The 11,535-nt window shown below is 53.3% G+C and overlaps 3 protein-coding genes across 3 annotated transcripts; all 3 read left to right on the forward strand.

The window, feature by feature from the left end:
- Positions 1 to 133: 133 nt before the first annotated feature.
- On the forward strand, positions 134 to 2,959 carry TRV_07739 (uncharacterized protein; the record flags this gene model as incomplete). The annotated part of the gene is made up of 1 exon (XM_003018202.1): positions 134 to 2,959. A coding segment is annotated over one exon (2,826 nt), but the record flags the coding sequence as incomplete, so codon positions are not given.
- A 282-nt stretch (positions 2,960 to 3,241) lies between these two features.
- Positions 3,242 to 4,246, forward strand: TRV_07740 (uncharacterized protein; the record flags this gene model as incomplete). The annotated part of the gene is made up of 2 exons (XM_003018203.1): positions 3,242 to 3,585; positions 3,676 to 4,246. 2 exons carry the CDS (start codon positions 3,242 to 3,244, stop codon positions 4,244 to 4,246), a joined length of 915 nt encoding a protein of 304 aa, XP_003018249.1.
- Positions 4,247 to 6,366: 2,120 nt separating this feature from the next.
- On the forward strand, positions 6,367 to 11,025 carry TRV_07741 (LipA and NB-ARC domain protein; the record flags this gene model as incomplete). Its single annotated transcript, XM_003018204.1, has 6 exons — positions 6,367 to 6,452; positions 6,524 to 6,758; positions 6,838 to 7,516; positions 7,606 to 9,021; positions 9,076 to 9,375; positions 9,455 to 11,025. The coding sequence occupies 6 exons, from the start codon at positions 6,367 to 6,369 to the stop codon at positions 11,023 to 11,025; spliced, it is 4,287 nt and encodes a 1,428-aa protein (XP_003018250.1).
- Positions 11,026 to 11,535: the final 510 nt, after the last annotated feature.

Below are 11,535 nucleotides of genomic sequence, written 5' to 3' on the forward strand. Positions count from 1 at the left end.
TCCCACGTTTCCTGGTATATGCTTTTTTTTTTTTTTTTTTTTTTTTTTTTTTTTNTAATTTTTACTATAACTCTGCTGACCAGAAGCCGTTTAGCCGACTAGCCTAACCCAGACGCTATGTACTGCACATCAGCCTGGTGTCTCTGGGATTGCGCACTCAGTTTATCCTTCTCCTGAGCTTCCCACCCTTATAGGGGAGACGAAGCCGTCTGAGGTCTATCCGTCGTCCCCCAAAGTTCTCCTTTTGGCTCTGCACCGGATTCAGGCAGGGATTTATACTTCAGCTGGTCATGGAGGTCTACTATCAAGTCTGGCTGAGAAATCTGCGGAAAAGGAGAAAATAATCTCAAAATTGGAAGCTAACTTAAATGCAACCCGTTCTGTACGCATTGAATATTCGCTCCTGGTTGCAAGATATCTGCATCAGATATACCCATTGTTGAGGACAGATGTGACTAGAGGGAGTCATTTAGATAATGCTCTTCTCACGGTGTTTGACGATGATGCATTAGCATATTTGTCCAAGAGAGGGTATTCTGCGGGCGATGTGATGGCCTGGGCATGGGTACTGGCTACACCAGATGCATATCTGGCTGCCATGCGGTACCATAAGTTGGTAGAGGAAGCTGCGGTACCCGTGTTTGTTCTTATGTTCCTCTTGCGACGGGTTGACATCGACGAACCTAGCTTCAAACTCCTCTTAGAGCAGTGTCGAAGGCTGTTGAATTCCATGGTTCAAGATGATCTCCCACCCACATCCAAAGACTCAGAACCTATACCAGCGCGCAATATTAAAGGAGACTCTGCTCTGGCGATGACCATCCTTGTTCGATTAACCAACTTGGCACGCAATGTTGCTCCCAGGGCTCTGGTCAACATAGCGGAAATGTTTACATCCTCGTTTGCTCATCTAACATCAATGAAGGACCTGGATAAACTGGGCCCTAAAAAGGCGCGCCGAGTAACAGAGCTTTACAACAAATTTATCCAACGTTTGGCAGGGTGGTGCCGAGTAGAACCGTATCATTCGGCTAAATTACAGCAAAAGGCTGTATTCCACGTACTACGAGAGATGGAAACTTACAACCCACCCCTCCCGGTCAACAAAGCGAGTTATCAGGCAATTACGCAGATTTTACTTGCCTCCAAAATGACGAAAGCAGAAAGACAGTGGGATAGCTTCAAGGCAGTCTCTTGGCCTCCGTGGAAGGAAGACAGGCTCGGAATCGACGCTGAAAAGACTGAGGGAAGCAAAAGCAAGGCAATGGAGTCTATGGCCCACATGCAGCAGGCCGGCTATCGTTTTGATGAATGGGATAGAGCGGCGTCTGTTGTAGCCGGCTGGGATACAGATGGAACACCGACAATTCAAAAGAGAACCAGGCTTCCAGATCCCAGCTGGCAGTTTTCAGAAGAGAACCAATCTCCCTCAGAACCACTTGTCTGGGCTGCCCGTATTCGTGCAACTAGAACTCTCCGAGAAGCATGGGCATGCTACGTCTCTTCTCAGCAGCAGAATGTCCGTCTCACCGAACAGATCATCCATGAAATCGTGGAAAAACTCATCGCGTCCGAGAGAACCCGCGGGCAAATCAATCGACTGGAGCAGTTTGGATCTCAAGCTTCTACCTTTACTCCATCTGATGGCGGTAAAGAGGTGCATCCCGAGCCAACGTCGCCGCGCGATCTCATATATGTACCTTCCGAGCCACCGAGTCTACCTGAGTTTTTACAACAGACGTTTTCACAGGATTTTCCGCTACCAGATAAAGTGCTTGTCTTGATCCTTCGACATACTTCCTCCTTAAAGCAGGGACTGGATTATATCAATCACAGTAGCCTTAGTAAGGGCCAGATTTATGCATTGTTTAGCCCTTCCTCCCAGCAAGGCAAAGAAAGGCTGGAGGCGCTGAGCTCCATCCATGATGCCACCTTTTCTGCTGTCATCCGGTTCCTATGCAGGTGTGCTTCACACAGTACCGTGAATCGGATTGTAGACCGGATAGAAGCTCTGAATGCCATGTTCCCGATTATCTTGCCACGATATTCGGACTTGGAACCCAACCAAGGCCGTGCCCTTGCTCACGCTGTTTTTCTCATGGAGCAACGGAGACCCCGATACATGTCTGCCTGGCATAACCTTCTCAAGGCTGTGGCTATCGGCAGTCGACCGTTTCACCATTTTCACAGGCTCGGACTCGCTCCAGGAGTGAACCGAGTCTTTGTTTGGGAAGAGACACTAAGACTGGCTGAATACATGAAGGCCAACTCCATAGCGCTAGACCTAAGGTGTATCCAGCTCATGTGTAATGGATTCGCAGGTCTGCTGCAAACCCTCCATCTCCACCCCAATGCCGTCAAGGCAGGGGCAAGAGCAATGTCTCATATCCAATCTTTAGGGCCCTCCCATGCAACGCTGGACCGGCCTTTGACAACACAAACTCCTGATGAAATGGCAGAGCATGGCCTCTCACTGCTAAGATGCCAAATTAACCGATATCTCCCACTGTACCGGAGACAGCAACCTACCAGCGCCTCGTCAGTTGACGATGCCACGCCCTCGAACGGAGTGGTAATGCCATCTCCCTCCATTCTCCACTCGCTTATCCGGGTATTCGGGCGTGGCAGAGACCGACAAACCATCGTGGCTATTCTCCGTGTTCTCCAGGCGGAAGCTCATGAGCTCAAGCGGGTGACCAACGAGCGACGTGGGGGTCGCAGGATGCTTCGCCGGGCGGTGGTTGCCTGCAGGGCTTTTCTTGAAAACGACCTGGCGGGCTCGAGAGATGATGACAGAGACGGCCGTCCGCAAGTCTGTTGGCAAACTCACCCTCTCACCCAGGAGGCTCGCCGCCTCGTGAACGGGACTGAGGCCATGGCTCCGTGGCCGTCGGATGAAGAGGTTGATGCTTATATCCAGCACGAGATGCTGTATAACTACCACCACGACGAAGAGTAGACTTCATTCACGTATCAATATCAATGCAGTATTAGTTATCAACATCCATGCCAAACCCAGGCAAATAATACCGATAACACTTCGAATAACACTTAACTAGTCTTCGGCGTCGGGCCAAGCGGCCGAAAGTAATAAAAAAATAAAAATTAAAATTGAACATAAATACAAACACCCGAAGAATACAACACCAACGTCACTCCATCAACACCCGCATCAGCCTCTCTCTCTCTCTCTCTCCAGTAGCATTTGCCATCCATTTGCCGACTGTAGCGTCAACACACAATGGCTGCTGCTCGAGTGTTCCGGCCGACCAGCCTCCGCCAGTTCCCCGTCGTCCAGATCCGCCGAAATGCTACGCTCGGCACCAGCGCGAGCGGCGAAGTGATCAATGTGCAGCAGATTCCAGCCCCAGGCGCCGGCCATATCAGAGTCCTGCTGCTGAACCGGCCCAAGGCGCGCAATGCGATCTCCCGGCAGCTGCTGAACAGCCTGGGCAAGCACCTGGACGACATCAAGGCGGAGCAGGGCAAGGGGCCGACGAGAGCGCTGGTCGTGGCGAGCAACGTCGATGCCTCGTTCTGCGCCGGAGCAGACCTGAAAGAGCGAGCCACCTTCACCAAGCAAGAGTGAGTTATAGCTTCGTTTACTCTATGATTTACTCTATAATACCACTTAATCTTCCGAGAACTAGAGCCGCTGACTTGACGACGGGATAGTACCGAGGCGTTTCTGGCTCAGCTGCGGCAGACGTTCGCCAACCTGGACGAGCTTCCGATCCCAACCATCTCAGCCATCTCTTCAATGGCGCTGGGAGGCGGACTGGAGCTGGCACTGTGCACCAAGCTGCGAGTCTTTGGAAGCACCAGTGTTGTGGGACTGCCCGAGACTCGCCTTGCCATCATTCCCGGCGCAGGAGGCACGTATAGGCTGCCACGGCTTATCGGGAAGAACCGCGCGCTGGACATGATCCTGACGGGACGGCGGGTCAGCGGTCCTGAAGCCTACTTCCTCGGCCTCTGCAACAGGCTGGTGGAGGTGACGCCCGAGGAGGCAGGGAAGCCGGGAGAAGCACGGGAGAAGGTTCTACGCGAAAGCATCAGGCTGGCGCAGGAGATTTGTGAAGGCGGACCGATTGCGCTTGGCCAGGCTCTGAAGGCGGTTGACGGGTTCGAAAGAGGCGCAGAGGCAGAGAACGAGGCGTATCTTGGTGTCGTGGAGACAGAAGATCGGTTTGAGGCTCTGAAGGCGTTTGCCGAGAAGCGGAAGCCTTCGTTTAAGGGACGGTGATTCGAAATTTAAAAAAAAAAAAAAAAAAAGTTTGACTGGCTATGCACCGCTGACCTGACCTGACGATGACGATGACGATGGTGACGGCTGAATTACGACGACTGCTTATGAATCTTTGTACAGCGAGGGCTGCCTACATGCTACATGCTACATTGCTACTTGCGCTAGTTAGTTATGTAACTGTAGGATGTATGTACCTCTTGTCACGGATGGGCTGGGTCGGATTCCATCACCATCTGGGGCCGGATGGGCCATGTGATGTATATTAGAAGTGAACATCAGGCACATGGGAGGCAGAATGTGCAGGCTACGGGTGATTCGCAGTGGGCTTTCGATGGATGCAAGGCAGTTGTCTTCGGCAAAGGAGAAGGCAGGCGTTTGAATATGTGTGCTACTACCATCAGTCAAATAGACGGCAGCGTGTATCAAAAGCACCAGCCTTGGTTGGACATGCAGGCACCAACGTTTCCTGAGCCTCCCTTTAGCGACTCTTCGTATTCTGATAAAAACCGACTTGGGGCTTCCCGATGTTTGCTCGAAACTAGCTGTCCCTGCCCTCGGTCGATTGATTCGAGTGCATGGTCTATATCCGTCGAGGGCATCCTGCTCAGCCCTCTGACTCGCGTAGTTAAAACTAGTTGACTAGCTGACTGGTAGGCCGTCGAGTTTGCTTTGACAAGGCGGCCTTGTTCGTATGATGGCATCGAGCATGAGACAATACCCTCGATGGTTGCTGTCCACTCGACCTCGACGCCGTAGTTGGGGAAGTGCATAGAGGCAGCATTTCTATACGAGACATGACCTGAGCCGTCGTTGATATTGAGATCTCTGCCCTCTCCGCACCCACCAAGATCACGAGCTGACGCCGGCACTGCATGATACAGCCGCCCATGTTTCACAGACGGCCTTGCTGTCCATACTGGGTGGTCCGTAGACTCCTGTGTGATGCAGGCGGTTCTGTTCCCTCCCTCCCCGTCGAAACCGCATCTGCATCTGCACTCCGTATGCCGGGAGAATGCGAGCGCCAACAGCGTCGAATTGTTTCTCGGAGACTGGAAAGAGTCAAGTCCCATCGTCCACTCTCATGTCTGGCTCGTGGTTCGGGGAGGCGGATCGACCCATGGGGGCAGTCAAAAGCAACGCCAGGCAAACAATGCCGTAGTTATACGCAACAGATAGATAGCGAGTAATCCGTTGACTCGATCGAGGCCATGCCCTCCATCACCCCAGCCGCACCGCTCGCCTGGGAGCCCAAAGAGGTCTCCGCCGGCCACCAGGAAGGCTTCCCCTGGCCGCTGCCGGGGGAGGGAGGGAGGGCCAGGCACACGGCATGGGCAGCATAGGGCTGCAGAGTCCACCAGCCAACCCGCATTGCAAAGACGAGCCTCCAGCCTGCCCGTCCGCGAGCATCCAAGGCTGGCCAAACGCCCGCCAATCGCGCCCGGGAGCACTAGTTATTTTGGTCTGCCTGGTCGAGTCCCCAATCGCGAGCCGGGGATGCGCAAACGACCAAGGAGGAACGAGGCTGGAAATCCCCCGCCCCCTTGCAGGCCGGCGGCAGCGCGAGAAGACGCCGGAAGAGCGTCGAGAGAACGGTGGCCCATTGTCCTATCGGTATAAAAGCGCCGTCATTAGTTAGCTAACTGGCCAGTTGATAACTAACTTGCATAGTTGCTGGAGAAGAAGGTCTGCAGGACGGTGATGTCAGTTACGGAGCGCAACTCGCAGCTGACCCTCCAGGGCTCGCAGAACCGCTGAGCCCTCCCTCCTGCGCCCTGGGTGCCTCCTCTGCCTCTCTGTCTCTGCCTGCTGGCGCTGTCTCTGCCTCTGTTTCTCTTCTGCTGCGTGCTCACAAGACTGCGGTTGCATCACCGATCATCGACGGCGCGGTGGGTGTGTCAGGCTGCTGCAAGGGCGCCGCCGGCTATCATATGGCATATTAATATAATACATCACACCCCTGGCCTCGATATCTCTTCTTCCTCTACTTCTACTTCTTCTACTTCTTCTACTTCTGCTTCTGGTTCTGCTTCTTCTTCTTCTTCTTCTTCTGCTTCTTCTGATCTCGCTCATGGGCTTGACGTCTCGTCTCTAGAGAACAGCTTGCCGTCCGCCGCAGAATGACGACCGCAGTCACCAAGCGCGGCGTCGAGGTCAAGCAGTTCGGCCTCACACAGCTCTACCAGACATCCAGCCCGGCCGTCGAGTAAGTCCCTGTCTCTGTCTCCGTCTCTGTCTCTGTCTGTCGTCTGCGTATTCACCCTGCTGACGGGTCAGTATCGTCTTTGTCCACGGCCTCAACGGCTCGGCGTACCATACCTGGGCCACCAAAAAGCCCCCCGAAGTCTTCTGGCCCTCCGACCTGCTGCCAGGCGCCCTGCGCGGCCTCGAGGTCAGGATCCTCACCTACGGCTACGATGCAAATGTCGCTTCCTTCAGTGGAGGGACGTCGAAGGACAAGCTGCACAACCATGCGGAGCATCTCATCACCAGCCTGTGTGCGCTGCGGAGTGTATGTGCTGGGCCTGCTATGCAACAACTACCCTACTTATATTTATATACAGACTCCAAGGCTAACATGGTATTGACAGGGCACCGAATCGACCGAACGGCCCATCGTCTTCGTCTGCCACTCCCTGGGCGGCCTGGTGGTGAAGAAGGCTCTCTGCTGCTACACCAGAATCAGCCACCAGCATACCCAGCATCTGCGGTCCATCTTCGTATCAACGTTCGGCATCATCTTCCTGGGGACGCCGCACAACGGATCCAGCATTGCCAAAGTCGCCAGCACGGCGCAGTCCTTCATCAACACCGTCATACCAAAACGGCTGCTCTCCACCTCTCCCCAGCTCGTCCAGGTCCTGCAGAGCGACAACGAGCACCTCCAGGTCATCAACCGCGACTTCGTCCAGATCATGGACCGCTTCCACATCTACTTCTTCCACGAGTCCAAGCCCATGGACATAGGCAGCACCCGAGCCTTCATCGTCGAGGAGTCCTCCGCCGCACCCGTCTGGGACGGCGTCGAGCGTATGGGCATCGAGGCTGACCATGGTGCCATGTGCCGCTTTGCTGACAAGAACTCCCCGGGCTACGACACCGTCACAGAGGCCATACGGCGGTACTCATCTACTGCCGGCCCTACCATCGTTGCTCGTTGGCAGCAAGCGAAGCAGGAGTACCTCCTCGCCATGCAGGCCGGGCTCCAGGTTCAGCAACTCAACGCTGGCAGTGCCTTTGACCTTTCCGCAGATACACAGGACCCTCTAGGTAAGCTGTCTTGCTGCCCTTTTCTAGTGACAAACTTTATATACATGCACCAGTTTATGCTGACATTGTGTGTGCAATCATAATAATAGACCTCTCTCGCATCTCTCTACCGGGGCCGCATGACCCCATATTCACCAACCCTGAAGCTCTCCGCCATGTCAACCGGCCCCTGTTGCTAGGCAATAATGATGATTCCCTGGTGACTGTAAGTCCGCCCGGCTTTCATCCCAATTCTGTGTTTTTTGGGATGCAAGAAGAGATGGATCGGTTGCGGAGAGTACTATCGGATGAAAGGAAGCGGGTCCTGGGGCCTGCCACTGTTCTTATCCATGGAAGCCCAGGCTCTGGAAAGTCCCATCTAGCCAGACAGTACATGTACGACCATGATAAATTATACCCCGGCGGCATTTTCTGGATCGATGGCAAGTCCAAGGAGTCTCGTCTCAACGGAATATGGGAAATCGCCGTTGCTGCCTCCATCCTCTTGGAAGACCGCGAAGACCGAGACCCAAGATGGCTGATGGCCCATAAATACACCGCAAATGTCAAACGGTGGCTAGAAAGCAGAGACAACTGGCTGCTCATCTTCGACGGCCTCGCCTTTGAGGACGAAGATGACCTAAACGAATTCAAAAACTTCCTCCCCTTCAAGCCGAATACTAGCATCATCTACACGTCCGTCGACCGCACTCTTCGTCAGAAACAGCGCCTTTTTGAACCATATGGCCTTGCTGTCCAGCCTCTCGCCGTAGAGGCCGCATGCCAGCTACTCTTCACTGAGCTGGGAATCTCAAAACCAAACACGAGGCAGACCCAGAAGGCCAGGGAGCTGGTCAGGTACTACGAGTGTCTGCCACTCGCCATTCATGCCCTCGGTCATCGTCTTAACGCCAGTGGGAAACCACTAGAAACCTACCAACCCGGCTCTCACTTGACTGACAGCCGCCTGGCCGAGCCATACAGGGAGATAATGACAGATCTCAATTCCAACCAGTACACCGAAGCCTTGCAGCTAATCTATATCCTATCCTTCTTCGGACACAACGTGCCTGTTGGCATGATCCATCTCGGCCGCAAGGCTTTAGCAGAGTACAAAGTTGAAATCCGGACCCTGGAAAGATATGGTAGTACCGAGAGGCACATCGATAACACGTTTGCCATCCTCATCAAGTACGGCCTGATTGAGCGCTCCTTTGATGCTTACAGCGAAGTCTCCGCTACGCCTACTAGTGAAGTCGACAGAAGGGGTATCGAACGCCGTTCTACAACACACTCGCAAAGCGCCTCCAGTCAGGATGCGATAATGGGCCGACCACGAACAGAAATCGATGTGCTTAAGATTCATTCAGTCGTCCAGGGCTTCTGCCGCGATGAACTTATTGTCGAAGGTGCAAAGCATTTCTGGTACTGGTTGGGCATTGCTACAAGCCTATTCTGTCTCTCTTACAAGAATGCTACCACTCAGATCAGAGCAATCAAGAATGCAGGCCTTGTCAGGGACTACCGTGAGTATCAGACTCATGCAAAACGTCTCATGCGCCATTACCGGGCTAGGCTAGACAAATCAGAGGTCAATCTGGAACTTCACCACGAATGCTTGAAAAAGATGCTGCTTGACATCGAAGAGGAGATCAGACACCGGTCACCTGGCTCATCCCAGGAATGGTTCCGCCACCAGAGATCAATATTCGATCATACAAACAGCATGTCGTCGTTCTCTGACTCTATAGCCAGCACATCTACCAGGTCCACTTGGGAACGGGACGTGGGAGCTGAATGCACTGACTCTCCACAGGAGATAGTCTCTCCGCAGGGTAGCGTTCAACCCCACTCGGTTCTCCATGGAAACACCAATGTCGGTACCGAGAATGCGGCTCAAAATGGCGGCAACGAGAACGAGGCTACTGCCCCCGACATGTCCCCATCTCTGTCCAATAGCACTGAAGTCCCAACGCCGAAAGTTCCCCCAGGAAGAGCGGCCCAGCACTCCTGGGAAGAAGCGAGGCAGTTTCCTGTCAGCTTTCAAGGAGCCCCTGAGACGGTTGAGAGAGCAGCGGAAGAACCTTGGGGAATCTAGACCAGCTACTCCTACTGTCTCTGTTTCAGACGGCTCTCGACGGAACAGTTCCATCCTGGTCCAGGGCAGCCCCAGCCAAAGGAAGCCTTCTGATGCTGGATCTGCGGGTAAACCGGTGGCCCCATTGGCACAGCAACATAGCTCAGCTTCATCCTCAAAGAACAGTGGTACAAGCACTGGACCGGTGCCAACCAAGCCCGGATCCAGCAACAAGAGCAACCACGGACCTTCCTATGCTGCCGTTGTTGGGGGTGCGACGCATGCCGGAACGAAGCCACCATCGCGGCAGCAGCGTTCAAATCTAACGCAGCGTCCAATGCACACGGATAGCCCTCCGTTACCAGATGTAGAGGAGATAAAACGCCTATCAGCTTCCCTGATGGGAGGTGCCGAGATGAACCTTTCTCTGTCAACTCACAGTGACCCTGGCCTGCCATACCCTCGTCGTATCTCTGCATCTGACCGAGGCTCACCAACGACCCCGAACTCTCCCTTCGGGATTGAACAGGATTCTCAGCGGCCTCCAATATCAAACCAGCAGCATTTCAGCGACTCCAATGTTGGTCCTCCCTATATGGGACCAAATCCCTTGCCGATACCATATGAGCCGAACATCGAAATCACTCAAATGCCACCACGACGACCCTCAGCATTTACACCACCGCCACTGCGAGCCGTCGGTTCCAGAAACAGTCTTCCCCATGGCTACTCATCTCAGCCGATGTCTCGGGAACACTCTGGACTATCACACCAATCACTTCAAGCAGATCCTGGCAGATTCACACCTAGCCCGCCGTCTGCATCGGCGCCTCGCGCAGCCTCCTTCTCCCATTCTAACAGGACTGCAGTCGTTCCCAGAATAGACACCCGAATTAGATACCCAGCTAGTGAATGTGCAATCGATTCAGCCACCACAACGCCAACATTAGACGAAAGCCAGTTTTTACCATTATCAAATGTTACTACGGGGCCAGGCTTTATGGTTGATAGAGGCGACGGCATTAGCGGTGTAGTTGAATTCAATCCTGTGCAATATACACCACCCCACATCCGCTTCGGCGAATTTGAACCCGTCAACGTCGAGGCAGCCAGGCAGCGAGCCGAAAGAGCGCTGAGAGGAGAGCAACTGATACGCCAGGCGCAAGTACAGGCACAAGTAGAGGCACAGGCACAGGCACAGGCACAGGCACAGGCACAGGCACAGGCGCAAGCACAACCACGGGCTGCACCTTATCCTGACCACAACTTCATGCCAACGGCTAGCGATCCGCAGCAGCTCGCTGACATGATGCGGCAGGGCTTCGCTACTCCGCCGCAACAACGAGCGGCGGAACAACTTCGTCAGGGAGGAGCAAGAACCCGGATAAGAAGCGGCAGTACGCCCCAGGTGCCAGACTGGACCGGCCTAGGCATTCACCATCGCTCCCCATGAACACCATTCGGAGAGCAAGACCAAATACACAACTACTAGAATTCTTACCATGATACATTCCGAACCACACCACAAGCTACAAACATCGGGTTTTCGACAGTTAATTTTTTTTTTATCCTTTGGTTTATGCCGCTCATGTTTTATCCTGGCCACGCACTATATTTCATAAATACACAGAGTTCCCTGATACATCGAAACAAAACCAGCTTACAACAGTGCTTTAGACACTAAACTACAACATCGGAGAAGGAGTTACGGGCCATCGTTACCGTTTCATTCATAGCCGGTTGATTTGCTCTTCTGTTCACGTCACCCTTTACATTTTTCCATGCATTATTGTACGGTCATCATCCTCTGCTACATGTTCATGTCAAATATCTGCATTTGTTTGGCGCATCAACATTTTTTCCCCACGGATAAATAAGCCGTGGTTTCTGAGTCAAGCGACGGGTTTTGTTAATATTGAGATTTTTTTTTTTTTTTATTTTTTTATTTTTTTACTTTTTACTT

This window comes from Trichophyton verrucosum (genome assembly GCF_000151505.1).
Source record: "Trichophyton verrucosum HKI 0517 chromosome Unknown TV-F-a-03c03.M13f1, whole genome shotgun sequence".
Lineage (NCBI taxonomy): Eukaryota > Fungi > Ascomycota > Eurotiomycetes > Onygenales > Arthrodermataceae > Trichophyton > Trichophyton verrucosum.